Below are 21,302 nucleotides of genomic sequence, written 5' to 3' on the forward strand. Positions count from 1 at the left end.
GTTCAGTGAGCAGCACTGAGATTTATTCAGGTTTTATGTTTTCAGGATTAATAAGCTGCTGCCTGGGAGACTTTTCCACAAAATACAAAGTATATTAAAAAATAATAAAAAGATGGAATAAGGAGTCTAAAGGATAAACGGACATCATTTATTTAATAGAATCAAATCATCAGTTGCAACGTGGAATAATTGATTCATTTTAGTTGAGATTTCTTAGAATGAACAATGCGGAGTCTTGTCTGCGTCCAGGTGCCCAGGATTTGTAGACTTTTATTTTGAAAGGTAGGAGCAGGATGTTTGTTGAAACAAAGGGACGTTATGGTCAGGTAGCTCCTCCCCTCAGCTGTTTACCGCCTCAACTGTTAACCAATCAGAGTTGAAATTTACAAGGCTTGAGCCAATCACACGTCAGCAGCACCTGCAAGACAAAGCTCAGGGTCATACATTACCCGCGCGGCAAGACGCGGAAAGAAACTTCAGAATCAGAATCAGTTTCAGGATGAAGATTTATTTCTGTGGAAGTATTCGCGGCGGAAGAGAAGATGTTGATCTTTACCTGAAGATCGTGAAGAATCTGAAGAGCCACGGAACCGTGATGACAGAACACGTGAGCAACAAACAGCTCACACACACAGGTCAGAGACACACACACACACACACACAGGTCAGAGACACTAACACACGCATACACATAAAACACTCACAGGTCAGAGTCACTCACACACACACAGGTCAGAGTCACACACACACACATACACATACAAACACTCACAGGTCAGAGTCACTCACACACACACACACACACACATACACATACAAACACACACAGGTCAGAGTCACTAACCGACACACATACAAACACTCACAGGTCAGAGTCACTCACACACACACACACACAGGTCAGAGTCACACACACACACATACACACACAGGTCAGAGTCACTAACACACACACACACACACACACACACACACACACATACATATACAAACACTCACAGGTCAGAGTCACTAACACACACACACACACACACACACACACACAGGTCAGAGACACTAACACACGCATACACATACAAACACTCACAGGTCAGAGTCACTCACACACACACAGGTCAGAGTCACACACACACACATACACATACAAACACTCACAGGTCAGAGTCACACACACACACACATACACATACAAACACACACAGGTCAGAGTCACTAACCGACACACATACAAACACTCACAGGTCAGAGTCACTCACACACACACACACACAGGTCAGAGTCACACACACACACATACACACACAGGTCAGAGTCACTAACACACACACACACACACATACATATACAAACACTCACAGGTCAGAGTCACTAACACACACACACACACACACACACACACAGGTCAGAGTGCTGGGAATGGACCGCTGTGTGATGTCACTGAGCTGCTGTGCTGTGATTGGACAGGTGAGGCTGGCTCGGCAGCAGGTGATAGGCTGATCCACGACAGAGACGTCGATTGGCTGCGACAGTGCGACGGTGAGGATCAGTGATTATTGCTTGTTGGTGTGATGGGCTGCCTGTGACCTCTGACCTCTGTGTTACCTCAGTGGTGGTGGCCGAGGTCACGCAGCCGTCTCTCGGGGTCGGTTATGAACTCGGCCGAGTCGTCGACATGAAGAAAAGAACCTTGTGTCTGTTCAGGCCGTCAACAGGACGCGGTGAGGTCACTTCCTGTTTACTGTCTTTAAAAAGTGTGTCTGTTAGCATCATGTTTCAGTTTCCAGCGATAGAATCGATCTTCCTCACACACATCGTATAGACGCAGTATTTATACAAAACAAATCCCTGAATGCAAGTGGAGGCGGAGTTTCCCCGCATCATGGTTCTTCTTTCCTCACTCCTTTCCTCACTCCTTTCCTCACTCCTTCACATCTTTTCTTGACCTTGTGACCATTGACCAAGGTCAATGAACCTTCTTTAGGAAAAGAGATTATTTGATGAATGCAGCACTTTATATTCAAACATGTCGTCACACCAACATCTTTCTAACAGATGAGGTTAAAAGCTAATGTAACCATGTTAAAGTTAAAGCAGTAATGCTAACGTACGCCTTACACCTGGTGACTGAGCTCTGCTCTGATTGGCTCACAGACCTCAGGTGTCAGGCTAACTTCCTGTCTCTTTGCAGTTCTGTCGGCCATGATCCGAGGAGCGGCCGACGGCGAGCGGTTCGTGGTGAGAGACTACAGCGAGGCCGAGGTGGAGAACGTTCTGGACCAGTTCTTCAACAAGAACCTGAAGAACTCCTGTTCACACTGTTCACCACAAAAACATCAATAAAGTTGACTGAACCAGTTGTTGATAAATATGTTCATATTATACATTACAGATTATGTAATATTATATTATAGATGATTATTTTATACATTTTGTATTATATGATTAGAGTATTTTATAACAAGATATTGTACAGATAATTGTATAGGTTCTACTGTACAGTGGGCTAACCCTAACCACAGGAAGTCCTTCCAGCCTGAGGCCGTCCTCCCTCCGAGCGTCAGACACTGGACTCGTTACCTATCCAGGATGTACAGAACGCACATTATACATATTTCATATGCTTATTTTTCTACTCTTGCGTGGAGCTATTGTAACAAACACAATTTCCCCCTGGGGTCAAAGTGTTTCTGATCCGGATGATGTTAGGGAGGGGGAGCGTATCCCAGCATGCACTGGAATTCAAACACGGAACAAGGTTTAAAATATTTTATTTCTTTTAAAATATACATCAGTTACAAATTGAGAAAATAAAATCTTCAGTAGATTTTTTACAAACAGACGCTCAGTGAACAGGTGAGCACCAGGGGGCGGAGTCACAGTAACCTTAACGTTACATTAACGACATTCAGCTGTGAAGACACCAAACGCTCCCAGACTAGAACCTGCTTCCTGTTCCTCCATGTCCTGATCCCAGGTGAGTCCACGTCCTCCACGGACCACCCAGCGCCCCCTGGTGGCCACTTAGGGGGTCCTTCGCTCTGCTAACCAGCAATGTTCATCTCTAACAACTGATTAGCCACCAGGCTGCCGTTAGCATGTTCGCATGTGTAGAAGTCAAATGGCGAGCTAACCGTTTGTCCTGCCTGATCTAGCTTACGACATTTTTCTTCAATAACTTACATTCACTGAAACATTTAATCTTCTGAACCGTGAAAATACTTTCAACGACTCATCCACTTTGTAGCCAATGAGCTAGAATTAGAATTCTCATATAAGCAAACTGAACATGAACTGTTACGAGTTCAGCTCAAGAGCTAAGAGCAGCTCATCAGCAACACTGTGCTGGAGTCAATCAACTTTAGAGCAAATAAATCACAACAAAAATAACTAAAATTATGCTAAGTTTGTTAGCTAACGTTATTATGACCCAAACATTAAATCACTTTGTTCACGTGGTCACAAAAGATCTGTGAAAAATTCTGATTGACAAAATGTTTAAAATGTTTGTTAACGAAGAAACTCGGGTTTATGATGGACCGACAAACACACAGAGACAGACACACACAGAGAGAGAGAGAGACACACAGAGTGAGACACACAGAGAGAGAGAGAGACAGACACACACACACAGAGAGAGAGAGAGACAGACACACACACACAGAGAGAGACAGACACACACACAGAGAGAGAGACAGAGAGAGAGACACAGAGTGAGACACACAGAGAGAGAGAGACAGACACACACAGACACACACGTCTGATTTTACAGTCAAATGTTTTTAATCATTTAAAGGAGCAAACTACTGTTTTATTTATTTACCACCACTCTCCTGTCCTCAACGTTCTCTGAACCAGTTCAAGTTTGACGTGATGTCACCTTGACACATTACTTCTGTGTCCCATCATGCACTTTGTCAGAGCTCTGACAGCATTCATATCCCATCATGCACCAACAGGACTTGTAGTTCTATCATGAAGTGGCAGTCTGATTGTGTTCGAGCCGACGTACGAAAATTATTAATCTCAGATTAACAGGAATAAAAAATAAAGATTCAAAACAAGTTTTAATACGACTAATACAAGAAAAGGTTTGAATCCGATGTGATCAATATTCGATCAGATACTGAGCCGGTCCACACTCAGACTCAATCAATCATTGATCAGCTGAAGCAACGAGCTGACGTCCAACTACGACACAACGTCGGAGGGAAAGTACGGAGGCAAACAAAACTGTTTCCTGTGGCTGCTTCACAATAAAAGCCACCTCACATGTTTGAATGTGAAGGAGCAGCAGGTTCTGAAGAGAAACTTTTAAAAATCGTTCCTGTCACTCACAGGCCCCCGTACCACGACGACATCAAATCAATGTGATCAGAAACACAACAAAACAAATCAACGACAAATCAAACAAACATTATTTCTTCACAACTAAAAATCCTAAAATGTAGATGTTACTCTCCAGGTGAGGAGAAGCCCCGCCCCCACAGTTTCAGTCAGGGTCAAAGGTCAGAACAGTCAGGTGACTAAATAACACAGCATGACAGGAAGTCAACAAATAGATGACAAAATCGAAGTCTGACACTCTGCAGGCCTGGCGTCGTACTCGCAACCCTTCCCAGAGAGAGTGATAGGCACTGAGACTGTGTGTCATTTGTATCTTCAAAATAAAAGCTCCTGGTCAGGAAACAAGGCAAAGACGTCCGAGAAGTTGTGGTTTCTCTCTCTCACACAGACACACACACGCCTTGTTTGCTATTCACACACTTTTGGCCATGTGTCGTATATGTTGTTCGCAGATGACCATTCACAAAAGATCAAAATGTGTCCAATGGTATTTGGACAGCAGAGCAACATTTCCATGAACACGTGATCAAATTCAACTACCTGGACAAAAGCATGTGGACGCTCAGTTTAAAAACAATAATAATAAATTGTGTTTGTTAATTTTTTTGAGGAATTGGACTTTTTGGGAATATTTTCTTTAGGGCTATCAACAACAGAGAAACAGAGAGTTCCTCTGGTCTCAGCTGATCTGGGATCAGATCAGAAGCTGCAGCTGGTTTGTACCGAGCTGGAGTTTCTGTGTCCTCCTCCACTCGGCTCTCACTGGAACTAACACACACTCATCACTGGTTCTCAGGACCTGATCAGGAAGTCACTGGGTGCTGGTTTGATTCCTCAGTTTATCAGACTCATTGAAACATCATGAAAAGGACTCGTCCACATGTTGGACACGAGTCGCTCACACTCAGGACTCAGAGTTAAAACGAGACCTGATCCGACTCCATCGGTTCAGAACCAGACCCACGACCGGACGTCACCTGAATCCTCCAGTTAAAACATGAACTGTGAACCTGAACCAGTTCATCTGCATGAACTGAACTGGGAACTCGTTCATTTTAAGGGGAACTGGCTGGACACTGAGATGTGGATTCACATTCACATTTAATTGTTTAAAGTTTGTTTGATTTAAAAAAGAAATGCAAAAAGTTTTATTCAACCTTCCTATGTTGGCTGAAAAAGAGCAAAGCCTCGGAAGCCCCAAAGTTCAGGATGAAGGTTCTTTGAGTTTGATTCAAATAAGAACGTTCTAAATCATCCTGTGTTTGCTCAGAGGCAAAGCAGCCAGCCATATTAATTATGGTGGGGTATGTTTTAGATTGATTTTTCAATCATAATAACTATCATTTGGACTTTAAATGTATATATCCACCTTCTGTCGTTTATCTTTCCGTTCCCACAATAATATACAGAGCATTTAGAAATGGTGATTAATCTGATCACATTGTAAAAGTTTGAAAGACCAAATTTTACATTTTGGTGTAAAAGTGTTGTTGCTATAACTTCATTTGTTTGCTGTCCACATACTTTCAGCTAGTTGGTTGAAAGCTATACAGACATGTGACGACCATGTGTTCTGATCAGCTACATACATGACCAAAAGTATGTGGACAATGTGTCACACACACACACACACACACACACACACACACACACACACACACACACACACACACACACACACACACACACACACACACACACACACACACACACACACACACACACACACACACACAAACACACACACACACAGTATGGCTATATCCTGGATGACCCTAATGACGGGCAGGTCAGTTGCCATGGAGACAGACATCAGCTTAGGGAGAACAGGGGCGAGCGAGGGTCAGTCCAGCAGTGTGCCTTGCTCCTGGGCTCGGGTCAGTCCAGCAGTGTGCCTTGCTCCTGGGCTCGGGTCAGTCCAGCAGTGTGCCTTGCTCCTGGGCTCGGGTCAGGCTGTCTTTGCGATGCAGGTGGTGGACGCCCATCCTCTTCGGACTCTTCTGAGGCCGGTGCGAGGGGCCGGTGCTGGAGAGGGGGGGGTCGTACTCCAGCACGCGGGGCGAGATGACGGGCAGGTCGTGGGGGAGGACGTCTCTCTCCTCCTCCTGCTGCTCTTTCCTGTGGGCGGGGCTGGACGCCACGGTGACCGCAGTGTCCCCGCTGCCACCGTCCTCCTCCAGGTTCATCAGCAGCACCTCCTCCTCCTCCTCCTCCACCTCCCCCTCCCCCCCGTACCGCCCCCTCCTGCCGGGCCGCGGCTCGGTGTCGGTGTCGGTGTCGAGGCTGGAGCCGCGGCTTGGCGTCCAGCTCCTCGCAGAGGATCCCTCCTCGCCATCTGAGTACGCCGTCCTGTGGTGGTCAAAGGAGGCCCCACCCCCTCCCGCCTGACTCCTCCTCTGCAGCTCCTTAGCCATCTGACTGCTGAACGACGTACGGTGGACCAGGGAGTTGTCGCAAGTCGGCGCCATCTTCTCCACAAACATCCTCTGCCAGTTGGACAGAAGATCCTCCTCCGAGCTGCCGGAGCTCGCCATCACGCTGAGAGCCTGGGGGGGGGGGGGGGGGGGGTTAACGAGGATTAACAGGAATTAAATGAACGTTGAACACGATCAGCTGATATGGTCCAACAGGTGCATGATGACATCACAGATCAATAACACAACAATGAAGGTGGGCGGGGCTTCAGCCTACCTGTGGTGGGCTACTGAAGGGGCTCGACTGGCTGGATAGAGGCTCGCTGGCGACATCCCTCTGTGAAGGTGGCGTGTGCTGGTTGGCTCCACCCCCCCCAGCCAAGGAGGGGGCGGGGCTGCTGGGGGCCAAACGCTCGTCCTCGTTTTGGACGAGGCTCATGGAGATCGCCTGCCTTGTGGCGTAGGTGCAGTTGGGAAGTGGTGAGTTTTTGGGGATCTTTACTTTATCGTCGGAGGTGAACTCGATGACCTTGCGGCCTGGGTACAGGGGGTGGGGGTGTGGCGGCGCCGGGTACGGGTTCAGCTTCTCGAAAGAGGGAGCCCCGCCTCCCTCCTCAGCCTCCAACTGCCCGTCCAGACTGCTCTGACTGCGACAGGACCCGTTGTGTTGCAACGCTTCCTGAGCGGCTCCGTTGTCCCGGCCCCGGCCCTCGGCCCCAACGGGACCCGTCATGTCCACGTGCACAAAGACGTCCTCAGCCACGGGTCGCCCGCAGCTGCTTGATTGGGCAGAATTCAGGACTAGTGGCTCGGGTTTCTCCAGGACCCGGGCGATGACGGAGGTCGGCACGACGTCGGCGGGCGTCAAACTGAGCGTGTCCGGGTCCTGGGGGCCCGAGGCCCCCCCCGACACAGTCTTCATGTGTTTGTTCAACATATCTTGAAGCTCGGAGGGCAGCTGAGGGGACACACACACACAGACACACACAGACACACACACACACACACACAGACAGACAGACAGACAGACAGAGATCAGTTATTGATGACGAGCAGTGACATCGTCATTTCTCTGATGACATCATCAAGTGACTTACATCAGCGAACTTGTGGTTCCTGAAATGCGACTTGTTGCACTTGAGCAGCTGAACGGCCAAATTACAGTCGTGTCGATATCGCTCCTGAGGAGAGAGACAGACTACATTACCCATCAGCCTCAGCTCCACACGTCGTCTGTCAATCAGTCCTGAAGGTTTGGTTTTATTATTGGTTGTGACACAGTGAAACAACATCTGGTTCAAACTGCAGAGAAGAAATAAACATAAACAAGACTTTGACCTGTTTTCCACCAAAGGGAACAGAGTCCGGGTTCAGAGCTGCTTCAACCTGCTAGAACCAGTTTATCCATCTTTACAGACCTGACTGTACAAATGAACCCTTTTTATATTTGATATTAAATTATATTCATTCATTGAACACTCACTCACTCTCTCACACTCACACACACACACACACACACACACACACACACACACACACACACACACACACACACACACACACACACACACACACACACACACACACACACACACACACACACAAAGCTGTGGCTGGTCTTGTTGGTCACGATAACTCCGCCCCCGGTCTCTGATGTTGGAAAAGGCTTCGAGACGGGACTGCTGTAATAAATTCTAAATCTAAATCAGATCAAGTGTCACTGAGTCTCACGTTGAGCTCCTCCAGTCGGTCGATTGTGTTCTTGGCGTCCAGCAGTTTGTTGGTGAGCTCCACAATCTCCTGGTCCATCGTCTTTTTGTCCCTCTCCACCTTCCGCAGCTGTGAAGAGGGGCGGAGACATTACATTAGTGCATCGGCTGTCAATCACAGCAGACAAGCAATCAAGAGGCTGAATTGAGGGAAGGCGGGCCTTTGGCAGAAAGACGACATTCAGATGATGTGGGAATTAAAAGAATAAGAGAATCCACGTCGACACCATTTTTTAAGTTGTTTCTTTTTGTTTCACGAGTTGTATATTTTATTTAAACTTAAAACTTGGCCTTCACCATCTAAATAACTTTAAATTACCATTAGACTTTGTATCGTAAGAAACATTTAAGTTATTATTATTATATACATATCTATGGCATTACATTTTATATCATATATAACATTAGGCATTATATAGAACAATCAAGTACAATCTGTAAATTCTGAGAAGATTTTCGCCGAAAAACCAACGAGATGAGACCGAAGCCGTTTGAACACCAAGTCGATATTTTGTCATTAAAAATGTTTTGAAAATTATTGTAATACAAGACAATAAATATATGTAAGAGAGAAATGAGCGGGTTCCAGCCTTAATGCTCACTAGGAGGAGGCAGCTCAATATCAGTAGGATTTATATTTAAATATATCGAATATATGCTTTATACTGAATTTGGTGTTGATTGACAAATTAGCAAAAACTCCCTCATTGCGACTGTTATGGTCTTATTGTAATGTTATTAGAGCACCATTGGCTGGACTTGCCTAACCCTAACCCATTTTATGTCAATTGGACTTATGTGAGGGGCGTGGCCTGTGAATTTTCTTTTCATGCTTGATATCAGCGCCACCATGTGGCCAACTGAGGTCATGCTTCAGAGAAAGTTAATGCACATTAATTCCAGTTACTGGTAAGTTTCGTGTTTCTAGCTCATTCCAGTCCAAGGGAATAAAAATAATTACTGACCAGAGCCAAACCAAAGGGTTCTAGCCCTTCGGCAATTACGTAACAAAATACTTTTTGGGAATATTTTAGGGATAATTTCAGCAAATTAATACAAAATATTCCAGAGAGTAATGTGACTGATGGAAGCACCACATCTTTCCTTCATTGGTACAAAATGTATGTATTTGATAAGATATAAAGAAATTATTGGAGCATAAACGATCACATGACGTCAGTTTGTTTCCTGACTTCATGTTCAAACTTCTTCAGACTGAAGAATAAAGTCAAGATGAAGATGATGAATGAAACCCAACTGCATGAACCCATGTCTGACTGACGGCAGCCTGATGAAGATGAAAAAGATGATGAAGATGAGTGAGTCCATCACAGAGCAGCGTGAGAAAAGAAGAGAAGATGAAAAACGACATCAGACAAACAGGAAGTGCATGGAAAGGTTTGATGTCAGGTGTTTGACAGAAAAGTTCAGTTTTGAAATATCGTATATATTTAATAACAAATGATTTATTAAGTTAGTTTTAATATAATTATTTCTACTTTTAAAGCTTTTCATTATTTGAATGAGCTGAATAAGGAAATAAGGAAGTTAAAAAGTAAATAGATTTGACTTTTTTTCCACCGATTACAGTGACCTCTAACCTCCTGCTCTGTTTCCCATGATAACTGCCCCCTGTCAGTCAAATCAATGTTTACACAGTTCATCAATACACAGCATCAGAGTGTGTTCATGTAGTTATTGATCAGCGATTGGCTGATAGTGACTAATTAGAACCACACACACACAAATACAAACAACCACAGCCATACACAAGTAAATTTGAGACCCAATCAAGAGGTTCGTTACTGTCTAAATACTAATATGAATAAATATATATTATGAGGTAAACATCAACAGTACTATGAATATCAATGTGAAAACATTAATGTTATCATGAATAAATCCAGAGAAATTAACAGACACACACTGGTTAGACTCTTTACTGAAAATCAGTTGATGAGATCAAAGGTCACATGAAGAAGGGAACTACCAGAGCGTGAAGCTTCTCCTCCAGATCCTGATTGGTTCTCTGAGACGCTGTGTAGCTGTTCTGGAGTCTGCACTCAGAGAGAGATAGAGAAATGTGTTATCACATCTGAAAACTCGCTTCTTCTTCTGTCAGTGAACGCATCACTGTTCACCGAGTCTGTATGGCTGTCAGTGAACGCATCACTGTTCAGACTGAGTTTCCTCATCAGCCTCCAACATCCAAGCCTGAATTCACATAAACCAGTTCATCCAGTTATTAAACCCTATATGGACAAAATAAATGGTTTTGTATTTATAAATCTTTTTCTAGTCTTGATGACTCAAAGCGCTTTACAGTACAGTTTTACATTCACCCATTCACACACACATTCATACAGTGCATCTAATCGCAGCACTTTGTTATTCTATGGGGGGGGCCATTCAGGACCTTCAGGTTGGAGGATGACCACTCTACCCCTCAGCCGCGGGTGCAGGTAGTCCATTCTAGTTCAGTGATGGCGTTAGGGTTCAACTCTAACCCAGTCCAGCTCTTCCACACCAAACTCACCCAGCGGAGCCTTTATGAACCTGAGCAGGATCATAAAGGCTGATTCAACTCCACTGGAACTCAGGGTCCAACCAATGGGACTGAATCAAACACTTCAGTGATTGGCTGTGTTAATCGTCCACCTGCCCCTTACTCTGAATTCTCCCCTCAGTCCAGGCACTATACAAATACATCTGTCAGTGAACACATCCCTGTTCTTTAAATGAAGTGGTGACTTCCTGTGAAACGGCCAATTACAGATCAGCTCCACTCTCTCGCTGCTTTTATCTGCCAATCACACCACTTGTCACTACTAGAATCTGCTCACCTGCGGAACTTGTCCCTCATCTTATCCAAGTCGTCTCTGGTCCGGCTTAGCTCCGCCTCCATGTAATGACGGTTGCCATCAAACTCCGCCTCCATGGCCTCCATCTTGTGGGTGGAGAGAGAAAGGCGGTGCCGAAGGTCCTCATTCTGCTGTTGCAGGATTCTGGGTAATGGGAGGAGGGGGTGAGGGGGCCGATGATTGATGAATCGGTAGATTATTGATTTGACTGTGATATGTTATATGTAATGAGACTGACCTGATCCTGTCAGCATCTGTTAACGCCTCCTGAAACACAACAACATCAGTTATATTCACTACCCTACAAATAATCAATTATCAAACAGAAATTTCACTGTTGACTGAATTTATGCCGATAACGTTATTGATTATTGGCTCAACATGTGACACTTTCGGTGGTGGGAGGTCAATAAACAACGTCATGGAGACGACAGGATGTTTCCTGTCTCATTGATCTGTGTCGATGTTTAGTTCCCAGCATGCAGCAGGGCTTCACTGAGCAGAAACATCAATAACTCAGCTGCTGTGACTGAACCAATCAGACGGCTACAGTTATTGTTGATTAAACAAGCTGAGTTTCTCTCTCACTCTCTCCCTGAGGATGATGATGAGGAGGTGAGATGAAGGATGACGGGCTGAGGATGAATATGATGGAGGTTGAGGATGAGGATGAGGAAGACGATGATGAGGAGGAGGGTGAGGATGACGATGAGGAGGTGAGATGAAGGATGAGGGGTTGAGGATGAATATGAAGGAGGGTGAGGATGAGGAGGATGATGATGAGGAGGGTGAGGATGACGATGAGGAGGTGAGATGAAGGATGAGGGGTTGAGGATGAATATGAAGGAGGGTGAGGATGAGGAGGATGATGATGAGGAGGGTGAGGATGACGATGAGGAGGTGAGATGAAGGATGAGGGGTTGAGGATGAATATGGATGAGGAGGATGATAATGAGGAGGTAGAGGATGATGATGAGGAGGTGAGATGAAGGATGAGGAGGTGAGGATGAATATGAAGGAGGATGAGGATGAGGAGGCTGATGATGAGGAGGTGAGATGAAGGATGAGGAGGTGAGGATGAATATGAAGGAGGATGAGGATGAGGAGGATGATAATGAGGAGGATGATGATGAGGAGGTGAGATGAAGGATGAGGAGGTGAGGATGAATATGAAGGAGGTTGAGGATGACGATGAGGAGGTGAGATGAAGGATGAGGAGGTGAGGATGAATATGAAGGAGGATGAGGATGAGGAGGCTGATGATGAGGAGGTGAGATGAAGGATGAGGAGGTGAGGATGAATATGAAGGAGGGTGAGGATGACGATGAGGAGGTGAGATGAAGGATGAGGGGTTGAGGATGAATATGGATGAGGATGAGGAGGATGATAATGAGGAGGTAGAGGATGATGAGGAGGAGGTGAGATGAAGGATGAGGAGGTGAGGATGAATATGAAGGAGGATGAGGATGAGGAGGATGATGATGAGGAGGTGAGATGAAGGATGAGGGGGTGAGGACGGTTATGAAGGAGGATGAGGATGAGGAGGATGATAATGAGGAGGATGATGATGAGGAGGTGAGATGAAGGATGAGGGGGTGAGGACGGTTATGAAGGAGGATGAGGATGAGGAGGATGATAATGAGGAGGATGAGGATGAGGAGGTGAGATGAAGGATGAGGGGGTGAGGACGGTTATGAAGGAGGATGAGGATGAGGAGGATGATAATGAGGAGGATGAGGATGATGATGAGGAGGTGAGATGAAGGATGAGGGGGTGAGGACGTACCTTGATGCGGGACAGCAGTGACAGATTTGTGAAAGGATGTTTGTTTTCCTGAACTTTCATTTTTATCCCTTTATTCACGCCCAACACTTCTTCCTTAGGCCCCGCCTTCTCTGGGATGTCACATTGCTGCTGTGGGGTCTCCTGCCATGCCCCCTCCCCCTGCAGGGGCTGGTACCAGCTACTGGGACGCTGCACTGCCGCCACCCAGTCGTCCCAGCGCCTCGTGCGGTCAGTGGCGGAACACTCCGTCCGCTGTTTCCTGTGGGCAGGGCGGCGGCCAGGATGTCTGCGCTGAGGAGCGGGGCTAACTGGCTCTACGGGGGGGGACCTACCCAACAGGGTGAGGTGGGCGGGGCTTAGGACTTGACAGGTGATTTCATCCAGAAAGCTGGAGAACCGAACTTTTTCCTCCAAAATCTGCCTCTTCCAGTTCCAGTCGGTCATAGATGGCAGGGGCGGGGCCGAGGCCCGGCGGGGGGCCGAGGCCCGGCGGGGGGCCGCCCGGTCCAGTGAGCACGTTGGCGGGTGGCGGACAGCGCTGCCCTGACTTTCATCCAGCAGCTCCACTGACTTTGATTTCCTGATGATATCGTAGGTGTGTTCCACGTCCAGAGAGGTCGGCTGCTTCAAGATGCCCTTCGGAGGGACAAAAGTCTGTCTCTGGATCCCACAGTGATGCTCTCTTCTGGCGCCACTGGGGGGGCTGTGCTTCCAGGCAGGGCTTCGATGTGCTGCGAAGCGACTTGCTGCATGGTGCATGTTAAGAGGACTCTGGCTAGGACTTGACATGCTGTGAGGACTTGTTGGATGCCGCTCAGATGCCGTGACGCCCATCGCTGTGCTTCTGATCCTGTTGGGGCGGCAGGTGTGGCTTCTGAAGAGCGAGGCTGAGGGCATGCAGAGCTCGAGACTGGACAAACTAGAGACTTCTGGCTCACTGTCCGAGAACGGGAGCGGTGATGTTTGGACACCGTGCAGCAGCCCAGTGCTTCGTGGCTGTTTAGCAGTAGCAGTAAAGTGGGTAAGGTACTGAAAAGGGGGTGGGGGTGTGTTTAAAGCGTGTAGGTTTACCTGATTGATGTCGGGCTGCGGCACAGGCGGGGGTGGAGCGACAGGCATGGTGTGGCGGGTCTCGCGGTGCTGTGGTGGAGCCTTACGATACGGCTTCCTGGCAGGGGCTGCGCTCGTCATCCTGGATCCTGTTTCTTAGTTTCTTTACTTCCTGATGGTTTGTCAGTCCTGTCAGGAGAAGAAGAGATGAGGTAGAAACGCAGACTCCACCAATCAACCGCCAACAGCCTGCCAATCACCCACTGACCGCCTGCCAACCGCTCGCAACCAGACCTCATCCAAAACTGACTCTGACACGACCCTCACTCTCTCTCTCTGCAGATCAATGCTCGGTCACCCCTCATCAGCATCAACCAGGCCTCATGCATGTGTGTGCGATGAAGTGCAAATGTGTGTTTGTGAGGATCAAGCACGAGAATCACCTGCACTGTGAGGACATCCCTGCAACACTAGTAAAAGGTCAGTCATCACACACACACAAAACACCACAAAAGTACATCAATACTATAATTGGTGTGTCAGTGTGTGTGTGTGTGTGTGTGTGTGTGTGTGTGTGTGTGTGTGTGTGTGTGTGTGTGTGTTTGTCTTCCTAAAGTTATGAGGCATATTTTGGATCTAGATCATCATTGTGAGGATATTTTGTCTGGTCCTCACAAAGTCCAAGGGTTGTTTGAGGGTTAAGACTTGATTTTAGGGTTAGAATAAGACTTAAGTTAAGGTTAGGGTTAGGGGCTAGGGATACGAGTGTCCTCACAACTATAGAAAGGAAAACAGCTATAGAAAGTGTGTGTGTCTGTCTGTTTGTTTGTCTGTGTGTGTGTGTGTGTGTGTGTGTCCTCAGGCATCTCATTGATCTCAGTGTGTTTCCAGAACAGGAAGTACAGCTGCATTGATCTGAATGATGCTAACATTAGCCTGTTAATGACAGAACACAGTGTTAGCAGCTAACGTGCTACATGTCAGAGGAGCCGTGAGGAGGAGACGTCGAGATGCCGCGTCACGTCCAAAAGACCCAATAAGAGACAGTCAGTGTCTCTTATTGGGGTTAGGGTGTGCATCTGCATGCCGAGGTGTCCTTGGGCAAGATACTGAACCCTGTATTGCCTCCCACAGAACAACACAGTGCTGCTAACAGATGCACTGTATGAATGTGTGTGTGAATGGGTGAATGTAAAACTGCAAAGAGCTTTGAGTCATCAAGACTAGAAAAGAGATTTATAAATACAAAACCGTTTATCACAATAGATATTAAGATGACTAGAATAATAATTACAATAATAGTTATAATATAAATATAATAACTAAATGTGACGACCCCCTCCAGCCTCACCTGGACACTAGGTGTCCTTTAGCTTTATTCCTCTGAGCTTAATTCACGTCTCTCCCCGACTCCACACAGCAGCATGACTTTTCTTTTGTTTCCTTTCCACATACACACTTCACTAAGCCACACATACTTTACATGACTGACCTACACAAAGATTCACGTTCTAGTGCAAGCAAAGAACATGGATTTTGTTTTACACCAGACCATGGAAATTTCATGCAAATGGAATAATTGCAACCGGAGAGGTACTTCCTTTTAACAGTAGGTGGGTACTACTAATAAGTATGAAAACATGTTATTTATTGTTGCCAGTGGGTGGAGCTATAACTTTAAAGGGGACATATCATGCCCATTTTACCACAAGTTGAAATGTCTGTAACATATTTTGGTCAAAATACCAGAAGGATCATTTAAAAACAGCACATTTTACCCTGTCTAAAACAGCCCTCCTCAGATTGACCTGTTCTTACAAGGCCATGTAAGAGACTCCCGTTTGGCCTGTGACGAGGGAAGCTCACACGCAGTCACTCAAGCATGACGTTTCTGACATAGAGGAACCATAACAAATCGCGGGAGTTGTTTTTTTTCCAGAGTTTTGGGGACATGTCAGATATCCAAATTAACGTGTGGAAGCACTATAAAGTGAAATTTTCATAATATGTCCCCTTTAAGTAAATATTGAAATGTTCATTATCAGGCTCTTATCAAACATGTAACATTTGGGGAAGAACATTTATTCATTTGTAATCGCAAAGCAATGAAATTCACCAAAACGCAACAGAGAAACCGATTGATGAAAAATTATGAATTTCAGATAGAATAATCGTCAAGGTTTTAAGAATTTGAGGTGGATGTGATCAACCTGATAAAATAAAACAAGAAACTGAATATTGGCATTAAGATGTCTTTAGAACAGAACATGTGAGAGGTAATTTTTTAATGGCTAAACATTGAAATTTTCCATGACATTTTCTCTTTTCTTTTTCGGTTCCCTCTGTTTGTGTCCTCTTTTGGTCTTTTGTTCTTTCACAATGATTCAGTTTTCTATTATTTAAATGTTGTCACGTCTTTCCTACATGTTTGTTCTTCTCCTCCTTCCTTTCCTCTTTCTGTCCTTTCTCACCACATTCTTTCAACGTTCTCCTTTTTTCTGTCATTTCTTTGTTCATGTCTTTCTGTATATTTCCTTCTTTATTCCATCCTGTCATTCACCCATCCCCTGCTTCTCTCAGTCTGAACTCCACGCTTTGTGTTTCAGTCTGTCTAGTCATGTCAGAGGTTTGTCGTGTTGTCTCATAGGTCTGTCAGGTGGTAAGTCTGATTCATCCACAAAACAAAACACCTGAAACACAAACAGGCGAGAGCTGTGCAAACATGTCTGTGATACATGAATCAAAGTCACTGAGGAATCATATGTTCTGTGGAAATTTAAAGACTCATCAACCCAGTCAGGTGTTAATACACATGCAGCCCCTGAAAATGAAAACAGACAAACCAGAGAAGAAGGGAGGAGGATCACCTGTCCTCTCTTCAGGTGTCTCAACTCTCAATAACTAAAAGTTATTAAACTGCTGAGGTCAGAGTTCAAACAGGGAGACAACACAACATCATCTCCACAGTGATGTTTTTACAAACAGACAGAAAAGATCCAAGGCCACTGAGTTAATGAATGAAAAGATGTTCACCTCGTTCATCAGTACACTATGCTTTCCATCCTCTCTGCTGTGCCCTCTCACATTCAGTCCATTTCCTCCTCCTCTTTCTCCCGTGGGCATGTGAACCTCAGAGCACCTGAAACACAAGATGGAGGGATGGAAAAACACGAGTCAATACCAGCTGCCAGTCAGACAGAAAACAGAGACGTGACGAGAAACTAAATACAGGCTGAAAGTGAAAACAGGGGCTGAGATACCCACAATTACAGGCTAAATACTGCTAAAAGCTGAAAATACAAGCGAATTACAATTGGCGGTTAAAAAATAAGAATACATGCAAACCCTAACCCCCTAACCCTAAAAAAAAGGGTTACTACGATTACAGGATAAAGCATAATAATGTTAAAGGCTAAAGATGCAATGTTTACTTGAGCTTGATTTTACAGGAAGTGAACACGTGTTTACAGGAAGTGTAACTGCGTTTTCAGGAAGTTTACAGGCGTTTACAGGAAGTGTACATACATTTACAGGAAGTGTACAGGTGTTTACAGGAAGTGTAAAGGCGTATACAGGAAGTGCACATGTGTTTACAGGAAGTTTACAGGCGTATACAGGAAGTGTACAGGCGTTTACAGGAAGTTTACAGGCGTATACAGGAAGTGTACAAGCGTTTTCAGGAAGTGTACAGGCGTTTACAGGAAGTGTACAGGCGTTTACAGGAAGTGTACAGACATTAACAGGAAGTACACATGCGTTTACAGGAAGTGTACAGGCGTTTACAGGAAGTGTACAGGCGTTTACAGGAAGTGTACAGGCGTATAGAGGAAGTGTACAGGCGTTTACAGGAAGTGTACAGGCGTATAGAGGAAGTGCACAGGCGTTTACAGGAAGTGTACAGGCGTTTACAGGAAGTGTACAGGCGTTTGTGTGCTGTGAAATCCATCGGCTGCAGAGAAAGACTCCAGAACGGAACCACACACACACCCGACCCATTCAGCTGCTGCCCTGAATCAAAGTGTTATTGTGCTGTTGTGTTGCTTGTTGTTTTTTTTACTCACACAAACAGCCTCACATCAGAAATGATCTGCACCGATCGACAACATCATTGATGATCCGGTGAACATTCTTCTTCACGTCCTCATGTTGTTGCCGTGACGGAGATACGGAGACCTGACCTTCGTCAGTCACCATGGAAACAAGGGCCTCTCCTCTGTCAGACAACTTGTTGTATGTTGTATGTTGTATGTTGTATGTTTTATGTTTAGTGATGAACAGGCTTTACTGAAATAAATTGTTGTCTCATCATCTTATATTATCCAATCATGAAGCTCCACACACACACACACACATAACCTGACAATGACGGTAGCTGTGTCATAATTCAGGGCCACAGAGGCTGCACCTGAGATCTGGACTAGAAGCAGGATTTGTGTGTAACAGGAAAACTTCCGGTTTAAAGAGTTTTCAGTCCAAGAGGCTCGTTCGCTTAAAATCACTGGTAACTTATCCCGAACAGCTGATCTGCTCCAGGTTAAGTTGCAGATAAGAGATCACACAGTATGAAGCTCCGCCCACTGATCACTCACTTCCTCTGAACCGTGACATCATGTTCTTAGAGGAACAGTTGAGCTGGTGTGGATCGTTAGTCTCTGAGGAGGACCAGGACCTGAGAGACCCACAAGTCTCTGTTGTTCCAGTTCACACCTAAAACAAACTAGTTCACGTTCATTTGTTCTGTTTTATATTGGGATGATGTCAGTGACAAACCGACGTCATGTGTTTAGTTATTAATCGATGGGGTCGGATCATGTCTGCGAGTCGCTCTCACTTTCACACCGAGTCCTGAAGTCTCGTGTTGAGGAGACTAAAGATGCAGCTCACAAGTCAGAAAGAAGTCAAATCAAAGTGGAGATCACTGACCACCGAGTCCTGAGCCGAGAGACTCTCCCCGACTTCATAGCACAGTGATGCTGTGTCATGTGAAAGCAGCTCCACAGGTTTTCTTTGAGGTTTCAAAGTAAAATGTTCACACACAACAATTCACTGAGGAGAGCGAGAGATAGAGAGCAACGATCTGATCAATAACTCATGGATTAATAACTAACTGATGGTTCAAATAACTAACTGATCAGTAACTGACAGATCAATGACTTATGGATCAATATATTTGTGTATTCAATGCAGGTGAGCTCTCTCCCTGAGGCTGCTGCCCTCAGCTATGTCTCACACACACACACACACACACACACACACACACACACACACACACACACACACACACACACACACACACACACACACACACACACACACACACACACACACACACACACACACACACACACACACACACACACACACACACACACACACACACAGTGACGGTGGCCCACAGCAGCTCACCTGTTAGCTCGGCTAATCTCCACCAGCACCCGGAGACGACAGGAAAGTTTACCCGGAGCTCCGGCGGCAGGAGGGTGGAGGGTGGAGGCCGGGCAGCAGCGATCAGATCCGGTCGCAGATGATCCAAGGGACGAGGCCACGGGAGCGGGCGGCGGCCGGAGAATCTGCGGTCGGACACGCTGCGGTTCGCGGGACCAGAAGCGCTCAGAACCGGGAGGATAAAGTTGATCTGCGGCTTCGCTCAGCTGTCGCCATCTTCACCCGCGGGGCATGATGGGTAATCCTCAGGAACGTCCTGCGTGCTGACGTCACACACCTTCCTCTTAGGGGTCAGGTGGAAACATAGCGGAAAGATAGATAGATTACTTTATTCATCCCCGAAGGGAAATTAAGTCGTCATAGCAGCCGGTACATTTGAATACAATAAAATACAATAGAATAAAATAAAAAATATTGAGGTAGAAAGAATAAAAATCAGAAACACAAGATAAATAGGTAGATAAGGTGCAGTGGCAGATGATGGTAATAGTACTGATGATATGATGGTAATGTTATTGTTAGACAGTATATAAAAAATAGTACAGTATATATAGTATATAATATAACATAATATATATTTATATATGATAGTAATTATACCAATATAATAGCAGTATATAGTAATAATGGCAGCAACAGTATATATAATAATAATAATAGTAAAACCTCCGTATATATATGACTACATGTTTATATATGATTAAAATATAAAACATAACAGAACAACGTTATCAACGGTAATGGTCAATAAGTGGCGTCACAATGTCCTGAATTCATGATTTTTGTATTTATTTATTTAAATTTGTGTATTTATAAAACTGATTATTTATTATTAATGAAATAATATTTTTTCTTTTGATGTCATTCAGATCCTCAACAAACCCGGACTCAACTGGCATGTGTCCATCGACTTTCTGTGGTCAAAATCTCAGTCCTAGAGACCACTAGAACCTATCAGGTACCAACAGGACCCATCAGGACCCACCATGACCCATCATGAACCACCAGGACCTCATTAGGACCGATCAGGACCCATCAGGACACACCAGGACCTCATTAGGACCCATTAGGACCCACCAGGACCCATCAGGACCCATCAGAACCCACCAGGAACCACCAGGACCTCATTAAGACACACCAGGACCTCACCAGGACCCTTCAAGACCCATCAGGACCCACCAGGACCCATCAGGACCCACCAGAACCCACCAGGACCCAGCATGGCCCACCAGGAACCACCAGGACCTCATTAGGACTCACCAGGACCCACCAGGATCCATTAGGACCCCCCAGGACCCATCAGGACCCACCAGGACCCACCAGGACCCAGCATGACCCACCAGGAACCACCAGGACCTCATTAGGACTCACCAGGACCCACCAGGATCCATTAGGTCCCATCAGGACCCACCAGGAACCACCAGGACCTCATTAGGACCCACCAGGACCCATCAGGATCCACCAGGACCCATCAGGACCCATTAGGACCCACCAGGACCCATCAAGACCCACCAGGACCCATCAGGACCCACCAGGACCCACAATGACCCACCAGGAACCGCCAGGACCTCATCAGGACCCAGCAGGACCCAGCAGGACCCAGCAGGACCCTTCAAGACCCATCAGGACCCACC

At 45.8% G+C, this 21,302-nt stretch overlaps 2 protein-coding genes across 3 annotated transcripts; one reads left to right on the forward strand and one right to left on the reverse strand.

Moving 5' to 3' along the window:
* The first annotated feature begins 365 nt into the window (after positions 1 to 365).
* On the forward strand, positions 366 to 2,356 carry dnph1 (2'-deoxynucleoside 5'-phosphate N-hydrolase 1). Its single transcript, XM_053436099.1, has 4 exons — positions 366 to 635; positions 1,465 to 1,536; positions 1,608 to 1,718; positions 2,189 to 2,356. Exons 1-4 carry the CDS (start codon positions 500 to 502, stop codon positions 2,338 to 2,340), a joined length of 471 nt encoding a protein of 156 aa, XP_053292074.1. The 5' UTR covers positions 366 to 499; the 3' UTR covers positions 2,341 to 2,356.
* Positions 2,357 to 2,752: 396 nt separating this feature from the next.
* tjap1 (tight junction associated protein 1 (peripheral)) lies at positions 2,753 to 19,884 on the reverse strand. 2 transcript variants are annotated; one of them, XM_053436416.1, is made up of 10 exons: positions 19,630 to 19,884; positions 17,257 to 17,362; positions 14,245 to 14,412; positions 11,627 to 11,655; positions 11,371 to 11,532; positions 10,518 to 10,584; positions 8,490 to 8,597; positions 7,856 to 7,939; positions 7,036 to 7,716; positions 2,753 to 6,890 (listed from the first exon to the last, which is right to left on the reverse strand). In XM_053436416.1, exons 3-10 carry the CDS (start codon positions 14,362 to 14,364, stop codon positions 6,258 to 6,260), a joined length of 1,884 nt encoding a protein of 627 aa, XP_053292391.1. In that variant the 5' UTR covers positions 14,365 to 14,412; positions 17,257 to 17,362; positions 19,630 to 19,884; the 3' UTR covers positions 2,753 to 6,257. The 2 variants fall into 2 exon arrangements, with proteins under 2 accessions (XP_053292391.1, XP_053292392.1); XM_053436417.1 differs by lacking the exon at positions 19,630 to 19,884 and adding an exon at positions 18,285 to 19,623.
* Between the last annotated feature and the right edge of the window lie 1,418 nt (positions 19,885 to 21,302).

Source organism: Pleuronectes platessa, chromosome 12 (assembly GCF_947347685.1).
Source record: "Pleuronectes platessa chromosome 12, fPlePla1.1, whole genome shotgun sequence".
Taxonomy (NCBI): Eukaryota; Metazoa; Chordata; class Actinopteri; order Pleuronectiformes; family Pleuronectidae; genus Pleuronectes; species Pleuronectes platessa.